General features: G+C 42.9%; 1 protein-coding gene across 1 annotated transcript in view; it reads right to left on the bottom strand.

Annotated features, from left to right (window-relative positions):
- The window catches only part of rngtt (RNA guanylyltransferase and 5'-phosphatase), a 151,648-nt gene that overhangs the window by 127,276 nt on the left and 5,232 nt on the right, over positions 1-19,140 (bottom strand). Inside the window, exons 6-9 of the mRNA XM_071412234.1 lie at positions 16,201-16,276; positions 14,271-14,523; positions 13,449-13,558; positions 12,106-12,207 (exon numbers count right to left, since the gene is read on the bottom strand). Of these exons, the coding sequence (XP_071268335.1) occupies positions 12,106-12,207; positions 13,449-13,558; positions 14,271-14,523; positions 16,201-16,276 (541 nt within the window). The remainder of the gene's footprint in view (positions 1-12,105; positions 12,208-13,448; positions 13,559-14,270; positions 14,524-16,200; positions 16,277-19,140) is intronic.

The following is a 19,140-nucleotide window of genomic DNA, read 5'->3' as shown; positions in this document are numbered from 1 at the left end:
AACTGAAAAAGCGTGTGCGAGCAAGGAGGCCTACAAACCTGACTCACTTACACCAGCTCTGTCAGGAGGAATGGGACAAAATTCACCCAACTTATTGTGGGAAGCTTGTGGAAGCCTACCCGAAACATTTGACCCAAGTAATACAATTTAAATGCAATGCTACCAAATACTAATTGAGTGTATGTAAACTTCTGACCCACTGGGAACGTGATGAAAGAAATAAAAGCTGAAATAAAATCACTATTATTATTCTGCCATTTCACATTCTTAAAATAAAGTGGTGATCCTAACTGACCTAAGACAGGGAATTTTTACTAGGATAAAATGTCAGGAATTGTGAAAAACTGAGTTTAAATGTATTTGGCTACGGTGTATGTAAACTTCCGTCTTCAACTGTATTACTGTTGTCCAGATGGGATAGGGCAGTGTGTACAGGTGCATCCTCAATCTACACACAATACCCCATAATAACAAAGCGAAAACAGGTTATAAATTTTAGCAAATGTATTCAAAATACCTTATTTACATAAGTATTCAGACCCTTTGCTATGAGACTCAAAATTTAGCTCAGGTGCATCCTGTTTCCTTTGATCATCCCTGAGATGAATCTACAACTTGGAGTCCAGCTGTGGTAAATTCAATTGATTGGACATGATTTGGAAAGGCACACACCTGTCTATATAAGGTCCCACAGTTGACAGTACATGTCAGAGCAAAAACAAAGCCATGAGGTCGAAGGAATTGTCCATAGAGCTCTGAGACAGGATTGTGTCAAGGAACAGATCTGGGGAAGGGTACCATAACATTTCTGCAGCATTGAGGGTCCCCAAGAACACAGTGGCTTTGATTATTCTTGAATGGAAAAGTTTGGAACCACCAAGACTCTTCCTAGAGCTGGCCGCCCGGCCAAACTGAGCAATTGGGGGAGTAGGGCCTTGGTCAGGGAGGTGACAAAGAACCCTATGGTGAACTGAAAATCACTCATTTGATTTTAATGCAGCTCTGCCTGGCCTTGCATACAATGGCTTCAGAAAACATGAAGTTTGAGGAGTCGAGACAATCTCTCCAGCACGAGTACAATTTCAAAACGACACCACCCCTATATTCTCTCTGAATTGGGCCGATCTTCTTGGAAAACCAACAAAAGATTGAGTGTAGCTATATTTTGGAAGTGGGCAGATGACACGCACAGAGGGAAAAAAACACATTTATTGCAGGGCCAAAGTGGTCCCCCTGCCATCAAAATTGGCCAGTTAGCCATGTCTCTGCTGTCACTCTCTGAAGGGCCCTTCCTCATCAGTCAAGGATAAACCACCCCACACCACCACTCTCTCTCTCCCTCTTTCAAGCCATCATAATGACACTGTATACCCGGTGCCAAACTATCATGGATCCCCAAAATGTAGGCCCTACTACAATTCAAAATGACCTATTATCCATACTGGCAGAAATCCCTCTCCACCTGCAGCCCCAGTCCTCCAGTGAGGTTATGTAAGGCAGTTTTTCCCCCTGGTTTATTTCTCCAGTGCTTTGATCCTAATGATGCACAAACGGCCATTGTTTCGACGGAGGCCTGAGCGACAGCAGCTCTCCCCCCCCCGGTGACCCTCAGATCAGACCAAGCAGCTTTGCACATCAATAGTGAGCAGCAGAGTCTACTGGCAGACAAGGCAGAGCTGCTATTAACAGCTGCTATTCTGTGAGAAATACAGGTGCTCTTCTTACACAGCCACAGCCAGGCGTTGGTCTTAAGCATAGATTACAATGTTGCACAAACCATAAGCTTGGGCCAGCCCAATGCAAATATCAACTCTTGGTACATTTCATGCGTATTCTAATTCAAATCCATATGTTAAAACTTCTTATGGCTGGGGGCAGTATTGAGTAGCTTGGATGAATAAGGTGCCCAGAGTAAACGGCCTGCTACTCAGTCCCAGTTGCTAATATATGCATATTATTAGTCTAGTTGTATAGAAAACACTCTGAAGTTTCTAAAACTGTTTGAATGATGTCTGTGAGTATAACAGAACTCATATGGCAGGCAAAAACCTGAGAAAAATCCAACCAGGAAGTGGGAAATCTGAGGTTGGTCGATTTTCAACTCAGCCCCTATTGAAGATAGTGGGATATTGGTCATGTTGCACTTCCTAAGGCTTCCACTAGATGTCAACAGTCTTTAGAACCTTGTCTGATGCTTCTACTGTGAAGTGGGGCCGAATGAGAGGGGATTGAGTCTAAGGTCTAAAGTCTAAGGTCTACCATGAGCTGAACATGCGCTGACCATGCGCGTTCATGTGAGAGCGAGCTCTGTTCTATCGCATTTCTGAAGACAAAGGAATTCTCAGGTTGGAACATTATTGAAGATTCATGTTAAAAACACCCTAAAGATTGATTCCATACATCGTTTGACATGTTTCTACTGACTGTAACGGAACTTTTTGACATTTTGTCTGCTTTTAGTGAACACGCTTTGTGACTTTGGATTTGTTTACCAAACGCGCTAACAAAAGTAGCTATTTGGACATAAATGATGGACATTACCGAACAAATCAAATATTTATTGTGGAACTGGGATTCCTGGGAGTGCATGCTGATGAAGATCATCAAAGGTAAGTGAATATTTATAATGTTATTTCTGACTTCTGTTGACTGCACAATATGGCGGATATATTTTTGTCTTGATTGGGCTCTGAGCGCCGACCTCAGATTATTGCATGGTTTGCTTTTTCCGTAAAGCTTTTTTGAAATCTGACACAGCGGTTGCATTAAGGAGAAGTGGATCTAAAATTCCATGTATAACACTTGATCTTTGATCAACGTTTATTATGAGTATTTCTGGAAATTGATGTGGCTCTCACCGGATGTTCTCACCGGATGTTTTTGGAACTACTGAACATAACGCGCCAATGTATACTGAGATTTTTTGATATAAATATGAACTTTACCGAACAAAACATACATGTATTGTGTAACACGAAGTCCTATGAGTGTCATCTGTTGAAGATCAAAGGTTAGTGATTCATTTTATCTCTATTTCTGCTTTTTGTGACTCCTGTCTTTGGCTGAAAAAATGGCTGTGTTTTTCTGTGATTTGGCTAACTTGATTTGATTTGGCTAACCTAACTTAATCGTTTGTGGTGCTTTCGCTGTAAAGCCTTTTTGAAAATCGGACACTGTGGTAGGATTAACAACAAGATTACCTTTAAAATGGTATAAGATACTTGTATGTTTGAGGCATTTTAATTATTTTAATTTCTGTTGTTTGAATTTGGCGCCCTGCACTTTCACTGGCTGTTGTCATATCGATCCCGTTAACGGGATTGCTGCCATAAGAAGTTAAAATGTGGTTACATTTATGCTACCTACCCTTTAAACTACACCGGGAGACCACTTTTGAGGTCTGTGAAAAGTCCTTGTTTTGTGTAGATATCCTTTAAATCAAGTGTGCACCAGCAAGAGACTTGGTTAGCAGTGTTTTTGTAGCGCAAGTTATTGCAGAGATTTACTAAACAAATCGCCACTGGATTGATATCATTCAGCCAGGTAGGCAGAATACTTTCTACTGTAGTTCACACTTCATTAAAGAAGGTTTTAGGGAAAGCTTTTCCATTGACCAGAAGACATTTGTCATTGGCATCATCGATGACTGCTACACAGCGGAAGACAAAAGCGAACACACAGACAGGGGCATTTCCTGTGCCGTTGGCTCTTCAGAAGGTTTACCTAAAATACCTAAATCACTGATGCATTTTATTAATGTCTAATGATAATCTTGGACAAATTACAAGATTATAAATTCATTACATCTGAATATTGTTGAATTACGTTTTAATGTCTGGATTCCTTCTGTAGCGCAAATTTTATAGGGCCCTACTAATACCTGCAGTGGTGGACGAGTGTAGAAAGGTTCTGAAACATGACGATAACTAGCTTAGATGTATAGGATCAAGCACTCTGACAGAGCTTCAGAGCTCCTCTGTGGAGATGGGAGAACCTTCCAGAAGGACAACCATCTCTGCAGCACTACACCAATCAGTCCTTTATGGTAATGGGGACTCCTCATCAATAGGTACATGACAGCTCGCTTGGAGTTTCCCAAAATGGCACCTAAAGGACTCTTAGACCATAAGAAACAAGATTCTCTGGTCTGATGAAACCAAGATTGAATTCTTTGGCCTGAATGCTAAGGTCACGTCTGGAGGAAACCTGGTACCATCCTTACGGTGAAGCATGGTGGTGGCAGCATCATACTGTGGGGATGTTTTTCAACGGCCGGGACTGGAGCGAAGGTTCACCTTCCAACAGGACAACAACCCAAAGCCCACAGCCAAGACAACGCAGGAGTGGCTTCGGGATAAGTCTCTCAATGTCCTTGAGTGGCCCAGCCAGGGCCCGGACTTGAACCCGATCAAACATCTCTGAAGAGACCTGAAAATACCAGTGCAGCGATGCTCCCCATCCAACCTGACATAGCTTGAGAGGATCTGCAGAAAAGAAATGGGAGAAACTCCCCAAATACAGCTGTGCCAAGCTTGTAGCGTCATACCCAAGAAGACTTGAGGCTGTAATCGCTGTCAAAGGTGCTTCGCCAAAGTACTCAGTGAAGGGTCTGAATACTTATGTAAATGTCAAAGTTTTTCATTTTTTATAGATTTGCCAAAAATTCTAATGACCCGTTTTTGCTTTGTCATTATGGGGTATTGTGTGTAGATTGATGAGGGGGGAAAAAACTTCGATTTTAGAATAAGGATGTAAATGCTGAAAACGTCAAGGGGTCTGAATACTTTCCGAACGTACACTATGTGTGTGTATATATATATATATATATATATATATATATATATATATATATATATATATATATAATTATGATGCTACTGTATCAATCAACAATTGATTTGTTCATGTCATCACAGCATAGGAGTCATTCATGATTTGAAATGCAAATCAAGCATTTTAGTTTAAAATAAAAGGACAAAGCGACCATTAAAAAAAATTGCGTAAACAATGGGCCTAAACTGTTCCATTTCAGAAATTGCATTCACGAATGAATGTGACCGTTTTTGGTCTGCTGTAATAAAGGCTTTACAAAATAACTTTACAACACTCTCTGGTACGCTATCATTTATTTAGTGTTACTCACATTGTTCCAAATGGTCAGAAAAATGATATTGTAATCTAACAGCACCTGTTCGGCACACATAATATGCTCGCAGAGCTTGCCCCTTACCTTCTTTTTCTTGATCTCCGGTATTTCCCACAACTAGTCAAATGTATTCCACACATCCGACTTCCCCTTTACTTCCTGTGCAACCGAGTTCATTTGTCACGTCCTCTGCATCCATTTTGCTGTCACAAGTGTTACGGTGTTCAGAGTTTGTTATAACCAATATATTGATGTGATTATGATGTGCCATAGGTCAGGCCATATTGGTCACGTGCATGCGATGCATACATGTGTCACGTAAAGAGAGCAACGGTTGAGGGAATGTTTTTCCTAAACAAAATGAGGGATTTCGGTAACAATTTTTTAGTCAGAAATGTCTAAGTATGTTGCAGCTTCAGCAACACAGACAGCGCAATAAACACTGTTGATGTTCTGTGCAGCAGGGAGGAGAGAGTGAACTGGTGCTAGTCACAGTCACTCGCTGTAACTTTTTTCTTTTTTACACAGCGCAGCTAGTCTGAGCCAGCCCCGGCACAATCAAATCAATTGCGGTCAGACTCTCTCTAGTCGCTTGTGTGTGTGTGTCTTAATTATTTAAATCAAACAGTTCTCTTAAAAGCTTCAGACAAGCTCAGTGAATATAGTTGATTTGATTAAAACACATGGGATGTGTCTATATATGGAAAAATACACATTTAAAAGATGACTCTTGGTCGACCAATATAATTTTTTGGTCGGGGACAGGCTTTTTACCAAAACTGAAAATGGGGTGAGCGCTTTGTTATTGTTTCTATTAAGGATTCTAGCTTCACATTTCAAATTAAGATCCTACATCTGAATATTGAAAATCTGGCAGATCAACACAATAAAAAGTTGGTGAGAGGCATGGCATAATAACTGCCAACATTAGATAAACAACCAGTGTCTAAGTCTCCTTCAATAGCAAGCCTAGAGATGCAATCTAATCCAACACCTCTTACACCATCAGTTCTTTCTTTTTTATTAAACACCATCAGTCCTATTGATTACTCATTTTGAGAAAATGACTGCGGCTAGGGTAGAGAAGGGGGTGCGAGGAAGGAGGAGTTAAGCTCTTCTCCACTGTTGGGCTGAGATAATGGAGACCCAGGGACCACATTGATTAGTGTCACTCTCCCTCTTCTCCAACCCTTGGATCAGGACAAGGATCAAACCATCGCTGACAGCCAGGAGAGCCCCCCCCTCCACCAAGACCCCTACGTCCTAAACTACTCAGACCCCCCTCAGCGGTCTGTCACTCCTGCTGACCAATCTTGCAGGACCAGCTTGAGTCCAGAGACACATTTCCAATACAACAGTTAAAATGTGCCCTGCCAGGCGGCATGCGGGATGTGTAACGACTGAGATAAGAGTCACGAATTCTTTGCATAATCCGCGAGGGGCCTGGTGAAGATAAATTAAGATCAAACTGCACCTTGGCAATCAATCAGTAAATCTCCTTCCTGAAGAAATATGCGTTAGCATCCTTGAAATTCCAATTAAATCGTATCGCCAACATGTGGCAATAATTTCCCAGCTCTAACTGCTTCTGGCATTGAGGGCTCATATTTCAGTAATGTGAACACTTAATTATTACGAAACAGTTCTGGTGATTAATTACGGCCGAAGGTGGTGGAGATTAAAAGCTAATCTCATCATCATAGCATATGCATAGCGGGAGCATATGCAGCTCAGCGAACGCCTCCAACGCCAACACACAAACAATTGACCCAGGGTGCGTCCGTCTGTCCCAAATGACACCCTTTTCCCTTTATCGTGCACCATTTTGACCAGGGCCCATAGGGCTCTGGTCAAAAGAAGTGCACTATATCGAGAATAGGACGTCATCTGGGAAGCATCCTGAGAGAGGAGGCGATCAGAGAGGTGCTGCTTTTCAGGCTTTATGTAGCTAAACATCACCATCATTAATTAGAGAGGACGTTTAACCAGGTCCAGGGAGGAGTGGGTGTATCAATATCATCAATGCTCTTTATTCAGCACCTGCGTGTTTATCGCATCTGACAGACACACAATTCACATATTGAACTTTGGTTATTTGCTAAACAGGCAAACACATCAAACTGGTGGTCCTGTGGCTCAGTTGATGGAGGTTGGGGCTTCAAAATCAAGGTTATGGGGTCACCAATGTGAAAATGTAAGCATTACCATAAGTCGTTTTGGATAAAAGTGTCTGCTAAACAGCATATATATTATTAATATTATATTAAACTGTGTGAGGTAAAGAATACCTACAAACAAAAACACAGGAAAACCAGCAAAGCATGTCTCTGAAATAAATATTCCCCTTATCTGACAACAACCTCACACATTTCGGAAAAAAAGACCTTGCTACAAATGGAGGTTTTACGACTTCTAGCTATATGAATGGCCCTGAAAATGTTGTGAAATTGCAAATGACCACTTAGTGGGCTTCCAAATGGGCCCTATTTTTCATCCCCACAAACAATAGAAGAAGATATCCGGACACGATCTGCCGGAAACAAAAATGTCCCCGATTGACAAAATAGGCGCAATTTCATTTCATCATCGTGAGACCTTAAAATGTCAACCATCCTCCAGTGACAAGAGCAGCGGTACTCATTACCTGAGCTCTACCGCCGCCGAAGAAGAGACACAGCTAATCATGCAAATATCCACCAAAAAAATAAATAAAATGCTGAATAATCCCATATGCTCTGCACGCATCCCAAACCAATGTCAGACATTCAACTCAGTGTGAACCTTCCACACTACCTGAATATAAATAGAATAATAAGATGTAGGCCTAAAGGAACAATGACTAAGGCATTACTGTTGTCAGCTTAGCACACTGGAAGAAAATATGAAGAAAAGTCTGAAAAACCCACTAAGCCATTAAATTGTCAGTTTAGCTGAGGCAGAGGAGCATAACCTAACTGATGTATTCTCGTCTCTAAAAGCTGTCAAAACGAAAGGAGGAAGGTTGGTGGGTGCTAGAGGGAACGTAAACTTAAGAAGACGCCGAGTAGGACGTCACCAGGTGAGTTTTTCTGTGCGGAAGTTGAGCTTTTTTGCAGCAGGGTTCTGCTTTTGATATTGGCCATGCAGCTTGCGGTGAGACTCTTCCGAGTTGCTAATGATGAGCTCCTATTGGGTTACTGGGGGTGTTCAACCCTATGCCATTCCCTCCAAAACTGCACAGGTACAGAGTTTAGCTCCTTTGAATGCCCCATAAAATGACTCACTCCTTTCGATTTTGAATTATTTAAGCTCTCTATTACACAGAGCCGCATATTTCAGAAGACTTCAGAAGGCTTCAGGGCCTATTATAAGCAAATCTGTTTGATTACATTTCTTGAGCAAAATCCTGAAACGGTAAGCAGTGCACACAGTTATTACTTATGCCATGTGGCAGACCATGTCGTGGAACTTTTAGGAACGGGTTTGGCTGTCTTATTATTTTTGTAAGTCTGTTTGTCTACTGTGAAGAACATTTTTTTTTAAATGCATTTGTGAAAAAATATCTGGAGACCTGCCCCCACAAAAACAGTAGTTGCAACAAAAGGTACATCAAAACCAGTGGTGTAAAGTAACTAAGTAAAATAATTTAAGTAGTATCTACACTTTATTTATATTTGACAACTTTTACTCCACGTAATTTTCACTCCCGTACCCTTTCCCCTTACACCCAAAAGTACTTGTTACATTTCAAATGCTCAGGCAGGACAGCAATATGGTCCAATTCACGCACCTATCAATTTAACGCGTAGTCAACCCTAAATGCCTCTGATCTGGCAGTCTCCTACAAACCACATCATTTGAAATGGAAGTGACTCGCGAGATAGTTGTATAGGCTTTGTCCGTTTTGCTAACACCAGCTGTGGATTGCTAACCAGCTTGTGCAGTGTGGGCTCAATCCTGAGCCCTTCCTAGTCTCCTTCTCCCCACCAGAGAATTTGGGGGAGAAAAAGGAAAAAGCTGCTGGATGACACGATGTTTAAAGCAAAGGTTTTGTTTCCAAATCAAGTTTGAGGTGGGGTTTTACTGAGTGTTTTCTTAAAATTAATGCTTTTTTCTACACCTACAAGTAAAGGATGGGTCAACAACATAATTTGGGTATGAGTAACAGAATGAGGTTTAAAAAATATATATACAGTACCAGTCAAAATTTGACCTACTCAATCAAGGGTTCTTCTTTATTTTTTATATTTTCAACATTGTAGAATAATAGAGAAAATATCAAAACGATGAAATAACACATATGGAATCATGTAGTAACCCAAAAAACGTATTTTCCACCATAATTTGCAAATAAATAAATTAAAAGTCCTAATGTGATTTTCTGGAAAGAAAATTCTCATTTTGTCTGTCATAGTTGAAGTGTACCTATGATGAAAATTACAGGCCTCTCTCATCTTTTTAAGTGGGAGAACTTGCACAATTGGTGGCTGACTAAATACTTTTTTGCCCCACTGTATGTGTCCAAACTTTTGACTGGTACTGTATACCATATTTTCACTGGACAGTTACTGTAAGACAGGGGTAGGCAAACCTGGTCTTGGAGTACCACAGGTACTAAAGGATTATGTTCCAACGTGGGCACCACACCTGGTCAATTGATCAGTTAAGTGATTGCCTAAATTCAACACACTTGGTCTTCCAGGTCAGTTAAATCAAAAATATGAAGGGCCTGCGGTACTCCAGGACCAGGGTTGCCTACACCTTCTGTAAGAGATGTCAAGGGGTGTATTCATTCGTCTGATTCCATCCGTTTACTTCAAACAGATTTTTTTTGCAACAAAAACAAGAGTTTATTGGACAAAATTCAGGTAGGTCCCTCTCAGTTTCATTCCGTTTGCTCCCTACAGCAAACGGTTAAGCAACAGATTTCCGACTAATGAATACACCTAAGGTAAGAGGTCTCTTGCTGAGTGATGAGAAGCTCTGAGGGATGGGGAGAATGGAGTCTCATAGACTGCTTGTAGCATTGAGCTGTAACCTGGATAGATACCAGACCGCATGTTAAAAGGTTAAGTAAACGTAAAAAGGTAGACAGCTGCATCAGCCAGAAAGCAATCCCCGAAGGCAAATCTCAGGAAGTAAAGTATCATTGCTTCGATATCTCTAAGCCCTGTTATTGGTGTACTGATGGAGCAGTACTGTGCATTGTGTGATAAGACATCTTTATCTGGTGTGAAGGGCTCAATTTGCTCCAGCAAAGGACAGATCAACGTCAGTTTCTGACAGACTTGCATTTATTCAATGACTTCCCACTACTTTCACTGTCATTATTTTTGCTTCCCTTCCAACTGGGCATTTAAACAACGACTGGGACCTGTTCATGATGCCGCTACTCAGTCGTGCATGAATGAACTGGCACGACTCAATCCCAACTGATATTACAACAACAACAAAAACTAGAGCAACAATTTGAACATTTACCATGGCTTCCAATCCACAAGGGCTCATTCATAATGTACTTTGGAATGCAGGCCAGGGGAAACAAATAAGCAAAAAGCCATAGAGTGAGCATGTTTCATCTCCTGTACAATAAGCGATTGGAGATGGATTAAAGTGCCAATAAGATGAAGGAACATTGTAAGAAGTGGTTGGAGGAAATCTGAAAGGCAAGCAGGCAGTGGACGGGGAGGCAGTGGGCGGGAAGGCAGTGGTTCCACCACAGGCGAGCCGTTGCAAAGTGAATAAGAAGGCCTGGCTGGGCTCTCAGGAGAAAACAAGCTACTCTCATTTATCTGAACACCACATGGGGATGCGTCCCAAATGGCACCCTATTCCCTATATAATTCACTAGCCCTATGGGCCCTGGTCAAAAGTAGCACACTATGTAGGGAATAGTGTGCCATTTGGGACACAGACAAGGAGTTTTAGATGGGAAACCCATCTCGGCTCTGGAAAACCTAAATCTGCTCTAAGCACGGCCTGCCATCAGCCTATGGACCGCCTCTGTACCGACTAAGGGAATTGCCCCTAAATGATTGAGGTAGGCCTGATTCTTCTCACTTATATAAGTAGGAGCATCTGGGGCCTTTCTTCGAAAAGACCCAGAGCGCCAAGGACCCCCATTAGTGACATTGACCAAGGGTTGGTAGCTGAAGAAAGCTGGGTGGACATGGTAGTTCCTTCTTGGATGGGTGCCAGGTCTCCACTGACCACTCGCCTCACTCCCTCAGGAAATGAAAGCACTGATATGTCAGATTTCTCAAATTGACTGCATTGCTTCATGAAATATTCACCAGCGTATCAAGAGAGAAAGTGTTTCAGCACAGGCCGCCAGAATACTAAAAACAAGTACAGCCCCTGGACAGGACGCTGGCCTCCAGGGTATGGGAAGGCAAAACAATTCACACTGAAAAGTGATTGGACAGATGACCTGTGTTGGTCTGTTGGAAGTCTTATTCCAGTGGGAAGAAGATTTGTGGGAGACAGCCACAGCCCCTGGCTACTCCTGTGGCTGCCTCTGTCCAGCCAATCTGCAATTAAAGCCAACCTCCACACAAAACGAGTAGCGCTGCCACTCAAGTCACGCTGGGCTAATCGAAGACGATTAAAATCCATATTTGCAGTGTACGGGAACAATGTTAGTATTCTGCTCACAGTCCTGACTAAAAGGCCAGGAAAATGAATGATAAATGAAGCCAGGGGATCAGTACTGAGTGCACAGTCAGATACTGCCATATAAAAAGGCATGTGCTGCTCACCATTATATTCCTGCATATTGTCAGTGAAGACTGGAAGCTAAATACCAGGGAAAGGAGAGAAAACAGCTAAATTGCCAAATCCACTGCACAAGTTGATTCATATTCAAGTCCTCCAGTGAGGCACAGTTGGATGGGAATTCTATAAGTGTGTTAACCAACCTGTTGTGAGCCCTTTGTGGTCATATAGGAAGGAGAGAGGACACCAAAAGACGAGGGACTCACCGTGTGCCGTCGGCCTTCCAGCTGACCTTGTAGGGATTCTGTTCCAGAAAGCGAAGGTTCCGCCTGTCCATGGACACGGGCTGAGCACCTGGAAACCCGGACCTAGAATACACATAGAATATTATTTTTATCAACAATGTCCTGGTGAGAACATCAGGGATTAGAAATTTAGACGGCTTTATAAAACTCTTACATGAAACTCCTCTCTTATATGAGACATGAGGCTGTAGAGCTGAAACACCACAATTCCTCCATATCGCTAGTAAAGAAAAAAAAAAGACACCTACGGCAGAACAGTAATTTCCTACCCTTGTATAAGGCGTCTGCATACTAGGTTCGGTTTGCTCCTAGCAGAACTCAGCTTGGCGAAGTGAATGTCTGTGCCTCGCATACTCCCTTAAGACCTTAGCTTGAAAAACGAGACAAAATGGGGCAATAGTACTCTCGCCCTCTTGAGACGCCCTAGCCAGTGTACACTTCATCAAAAAATTCAGAATTCATCTAAGATTTTTAAAAATATATGATTTCTTGAGTTATTTTGTTCCGAGGTCTTTGCCGCGCAATTTTACTTCCAGCTAAGATGTTTGGTCCAGTAATTCTCAATTGAATGAAAACGAGTCTCTCGTTGAATGACAAACACTTAACTGAAGAATCCTTACCTTTGACCAATCACCAAAGAAGGGCCATAGACTTCGGCTACCAACCTTCGGCATGTCACAAGAAAAAATGGCGAGTGCACGAACAGCCGAAAAAAAACCTTGCCGAAGACCAAAACGTCACAAATTGGTTTGTGTCCAGGGTCTGTCGCAGCCGGCCGCAACCGGGAGACACATGGGGTGGCGCACAATTGGCCCAGCAGCGTCCGGGTTATGGGAGGGTTTGGCCGGCCGGGATGTCCTTGTCCCATCGCGCTCTAGCGACTCCTGTGGCGGCCCGGGCGCAGTGCAAGCTGACACGGTCGCCAGGTGTACGGTGTTTCCTCCGACACATTGGGGCGGCTGCCTTCCGGGTTAAGTGGGCATTGTGTCAACAAGCAGTGTGGCTTGGTTGGGTTGTGTTTCGGAGGACGCACGGCTCTCGACCTTTGCCTCTCCCGAGTCCGTACGGGAGTTGAGCGATGGGACAAGACTAACTACCAATTGGATACCATGAAATTCGGGAGAAAAAGGGGGTAAAAAAATAAAAAATACACCAAAAAATATGTAGAAACTGTTTCGGATGGGAAGCATGCGGACGCCTTTAACAGTAAGAATGAGTCACACACACACAGTGCTACCAGAAGGGTATATATGACAAAGAGAGAGAGACTGAGAAAGAGAACAGTAGAGAGAAAGAATCCTCACTTTTCCCATTCTGCAAACTCCTGACACTTCCGTTGGATCTCGGCCAGTTTAGGTTGTGTGGTGAGCTGTGTGACGCCTTTCACTGTGACCCCCTCCACGAATATAGCACCCTGAGAAAGAGAGAGCACGACAAACAGGTTGGGACTTGGACAGAAGAAAAAAATATATACATTGACATCCTATTCAAAACACACAATCCTAACAGTTCAGGGAAACAGCCCAGAAACTACATTTGGGGAAGATTTTCTGTTATCTAATGACATCATTCCATGGTGTGGTGCACTCATTGGGTCTGTGACTGAGACTATGTCCCAAATGGCATCCTATTTAGTGAACTACTTTGGACCAGGGCACATAGAGCACTACTTCTGACCAGAGCTCTATGTGCCCTGGTCCAAAGTAGTTCACTAAATAGGATGCCATTTGGGATGCAGATGGAAAAATAGATGAGGGCCCCGTATTTTTTTATATCTTTCTGGTGATTTAAGCAAATTTGCCCTCGCTTGTATCACTTCAGAGGAGTCTCATCTTGCACCTACTTAAGAGGCATTTGTACATTTGGAGAGCGCCAATATCACAGAGGGTCCCACACGGCTCTCAGTCACACCAGATGTGTCATCTGGAGCAGAACCAATGGATATCCTCTCTCAGCTCCTAAGCTACAGCCCATTTCCCCAGTGCTCAGTCCCTCTCAGACTGCATCCCAAATGGCAACGCATTTCCTATATAGGGGTTAGTTTACCATTAGGGACACAGCCTCTCTACTTGGAAACAGCCCATTTCCCCAGTGCCCTCTCTTTTCTCAGTCAGTCCGAGTCTCACAAATTTTAGTCTCTCCTTCCTCCGTTTCCCCGGCGCCGACTCAGAGGAGGGGCCTGACTGAGACTCTTGGCCAATCACGTTGCCATCGTCGTCCTGGTCGCCGTCGTCGTCGTCGAAGCACCACTCTGGCAGCACGGGTGCGGCGGGGGCGTCTTCAACGTCTCCATAGCGACGGAAGAGCTCCTTGAGGTAGTCGCCTTTGTAGATCCCAGGGGCGCGGGCCTGGGCGAACGCAGCCACCGCCGCCTCGACACTGACCCACATCAAGAGACACACAGAGGAACACAACAGAACATCAGTCGGGCCCTGGATTGTCATGAGATTTGGAAAGTGTAACCTATTCTGTCTGACATGATTGAGAAAACTGTGCCCCTTGAACCAATTCCTCTTCTACTTAATGATGATTCAGGTACAGGGCTCTACGCTGACCTTTTTTTAAAGGAGCACGTGGGCGCCTAAGTAGAAAAATATTTGAGGTATTAAAGTTAGAACGCTTAATTTTTCTAGGCGCACTAATGCTCCTAAATTAATATTTCAGGTCGCACAGCAAAACATTTAGACGCATATGCAAGTAAAATGGTCGCACCGTAGAGCCCTGTGTTATGCAGCTGAACGAAAACCAGTGCAAGATTTGGCTGGCTGCGCTGACAGCTGCCAAAAACCGTATTGTTCAGCGCTGGTTGCCACCACATCACCTTGATCCAATAAAAACAATAGTTCACCCCCCCAAAAAAAAACATGAGTCAGGCCCTCCAGCCTCACAGCAGACCTCCTTAGAGACAGGACGTCAATGAGCCATCAGCGTACTAGACATCTCAGCTCAACAGTCCTATTTGACCAATGGCCGACCCTGTCAAACATCCTTCAACAAACGTATCTGATCAGATCGCTGCTAAGTAGCAGAGTAGTTATTGTATGTCTGCTGACTGATTCTGTGGCTGACAGTGTGAGAAAGGAAATATCAACCACATGTGATATTGTCATCCAGAACGAGAACTGATGCACATCTCAGACTCTGTCTGTGTGTACTGTGGGATTATTTAACCAGAGGAAATGGGGGGGAGGGGGAGAATGAGGAGGTTGTTCATCCTCATCCTGCCTATACCTCCAACACTGAGCCCAAGGGAATTTACAGATTCCGCTAACCTTTCCTAGACCCATTTACAAATACACATTCTCTTCCTGCCTAAAGACACAATCATCCCCTGCCTTTCTTTTCCGCTGGGGTAAATGATTCAGCACCTCTGGAGTCAGGTGTGGAGTTGACTCTCCACCACCAGCCTGGGAGCCTCTGTCTTTCCCCAAGCGCAACTTTATTGACACTGACAGCATCCCTCCTCGTGACATTACATTTGGGACACAGTCAAGCTGTCATTAAGGCAAGTGGTGGCTACTTTGTGGAATCTAAAATATATTTTCATTTGTTGAACACTCTTTTGGTTACTACATGATTCCATGTGTTATTTCATAGTTTGGATGTCTTCACTATTATTCTACAATGTAGACATTTGTTTTAAATAAAGAAAACCCCTGAATGAGTCAGCGTGTCCTAACTTTTGACTGGTACTGTATATAGAACCCAGAGACTTTTATTGCAGAGGTGTTTCAATGAAGTGGTCGGTTTTGTATTGGCGCTCATCATATGGTTTGTACAGTTAGAAATAGTTGTAATAGAACCCAACCCGGTCAACCACAAGGCTTAAGTCTGCTTCCACAGCAACGTGGCTCCACCCCTAAGGGGACTGCAGGGGTCCATCCTGAACACACAGAAGTGATGCAAGCCAAACCACTCTGGGAATTGTGTTGGTTGTGTGGTCAATGTTGGAATACGTGAACATGTGATTTGGCAGTGAGATACACACACACAGAAGTCATGTGTGATAAACACAGTTCTGTGAGGTGTTGATTGATCGGGATGGCTAGGCCTTACCTCCAGTCCAACTTCTCCACCAGGTAAGCACAGATCAGAAAGCCTGTCCGGTTGAAGCCGTGTGTGCAGTGGACACCTGTGGGAGAAGAGAGAAAGACACTGCACATGTCAATAAAGCAAAGTGCCCATCTGTCACTACACTTGGTGTGTGCGCACACACAATTCTATTCAACAAAACGCAAATGAGGCGGTCCAATAACCCTGTCACTTTCTAACTATCTTGTTACATGCATGACATGAATCCTATATGTCAAGACAGGAGGTGGTGGAGCTGGTGGCCTGGCTACGCATAATACCCACTGGGTCTGAGAGACCCCTAATTGTCTGCTGGGTGATGCTTCTCTAGGTGAGGGGTGGTCATACCATGGATCATTTAGCATTTTAAAACCCCTTTATTGATTCAATTGATAAAATATTCAATTTGGCCTTTAGTATCAAATCCCATTGAAATGCATTGAATAACATTCATAAAATGTCAACAAAAAAAGGTTTAAAAAATCATTTAAAAAACAAGATTTTGAGTGTATTATTTCTAGGATATATATTTGTTGTTTAATTTACACATATTTAACTCCTTTTCTTGGGTAGGTACAAAACTACCTCTATACTAGCATAGATTTTATTAAACCGGTACCGGTTACCTTCAGATGAGTCCTGTGGCACTCGCGGGGGTCATAGAGCAAAAGCTACTGTTCGGACGCTACAGGCGTTTTCGCGAGAAGACCGATTTTCGGGATGTCTCACGGACTGACAAACACCGCTCTAGCTCTGCCACCTTTCACTAAAGATGCAGAAGTGCGATATCGGCAGATATCTCTAGCTTAAACTAATGGATATTGATGGGGATGTTGTATCATGTGCGTCAATCGACTAAGGGGTTAAAGTAACTGCCCATTGAAAATCTCACTTTTAAAAAAGGTCATATTCTGTTAACTCACATCCAAATAATGTTGACTCGTCCTATAGACCCCGTACCAGTACACAACACACTGACGTCACGCAGAGATGTGTGCAACTCTTGGCTGCAGTAACAAAGCCATCACCATCTGCGCCCATTCAACATACAAACGTAAATCTAGGGTATTACTTCTAAACAAAATACCTTTTTAGGGTTCTCATACGCTTACAATGTTTTGATTCTTTCTTGAACAGTCGTTAAGATTATATTTGGTTGTGATCTTTTCAAAAATATAAATGTGGGATGCAGCAGTTGTTAGCTAGAATGCTAATGCTCATTGAAAATAGGCTGTAGCAAAAGCTAGCAAAAGAGACATTTTACAGGTTGAAGTGTTTTTTTAAAGTATAAAGCAGTTGACTTTCAATGACCAAACATTATATTAAGCAGGACATTCATACGAGCCTTAAAATCCAATTATAATACATTAGCTTTTTATGCCGGTGTCCTATAAGGACTCCTCCGTGTTCTGCCATCAACTTGCAAGCATTGCCCTTGTGCGGCAACGTCTGCAAACACAGAAAGGGGTCAAAACACATTTATGGCCAAAGCATAAATTGCAGAAAAAAAACACTTACAAATAACCCCTCATCAAACAGAACATGATGTCATGTTCATTGAGGAGGACCAGCTGGCCAATAAGAGCTCTAGAGGAAGATGAGCTGGCCAATCAGCAGTCTACTTGCATAAATATTTTGAATGACTGGTATATGCCCACACCATTCTGTTGTTGAGGTACGCCCACACCATTCCAACACAGAAAAGCTGCTTTTTAAAACATACTTAATTACCATTTTGGGGGGGGGTGAACAATTTCAATCATATTGTAAGTAAATAAAGATCATATTTCATAGAAATCTGAAAACACAGTTGCTGTAAAACCAGTTCATCAGCCACTACCTGACACTATGTCTGGAGGTTATGCTACATTCGCAAGGGCCCGTATTCATAAAGCATTTCAGAGTAGGAGTGCTGATCTAGGATCTGTTTAGCTTTTTTTTTGATAATGACCGGACAGGGAGAACCTGATCCTAGATCAGCATTCTTACACTGAGTCGCTTTATGAATACGAACGGCAGACTCAATCTAACGTTAGGGGAGGGGTGGAGGAGAGACAGAGAAACAGAAAGGGCACACAGGGAATCGGTTCATTTATTTTTCAAAGCAGGGAAGTATAATGTGGGCAAACAAAATCTTCACTCTTTAAAATGTATGTCAGTGGCAGAGCATCTATCAGCATTGAGATGTGATTTGAGGGGGGGGGGGGGAACAGGTTTGATTTTAGACTCTAGGCCTTGTCAGTCTGTGAAGCATCTCCCTTGGCCATGATGCAGTCGGTCATTGTTATTCAGCGGTTTCTATCAACTTTAAAGGGTAAGATGGAAATGGAGATGAAGTCTCCGGTAATGATGATGATTTTTATTTGAGGGGGAATGATGCAAGGAAATGTTATTTGATGACAAATTTGCCTGCTAATTTCATAGCCGATCTACCCCCCCCCCCGCCCCCCCCAAAAATAGGGTTACATTCACCAGTCCTGCTGTCTAATTTCAACGTCTGCATTAATACCAGAGAGAACAGCTAAATGTCAATGGGTGGCCGACAGAGGACATTTTTATAATGACATTCATATATTCTACCCTGAGGTTCCAACAATTTCATTTACAACGCGGCACTGAGCGAGCAGCCAGAACACAGGTTGCTGTGGAACTGCACTGCCAGAGGTCACAACAGAGTGCCACAGAGCCCCCTGCTGGTCACAGCATGGAAGTACACCTCGGTGGCCTTGGACTGAGCTTTGCCAAAAGACGCCGTGTTTGAATACCCGTACTTGCATTCTAAATAGTACGCATTTTCGGTATCCGAAAAACAGAAAGATTTATAATATGTGAAACATTTTAAATGTAGTATGCTTTAAATGCCAGGATGTCATACTCCTTTCGGCTTTTCATCTATTAGAATTCGCTGCACACTACTGAGGAAGA

The sequence above is a fragment of the Salvelinus alpinus genome, chromosome 8 (assembly GCF_045679555.1).
Source record: "Salvelinus alpinus chromosome 8, SLU_Salpinus.1, whole genome shotgun sequence".
NCBI lineage: Eukaryota > Metazoa > Chordata > Actinopteri > Salmoniformes > Salmonidae > Salvelinus > Salvelinus alpinus.
The sequence above is the reverse complement of the archived record's forward strand: the minus strand, read 5'-3'. Positions and strand labels throughout refer to the sequence as shown.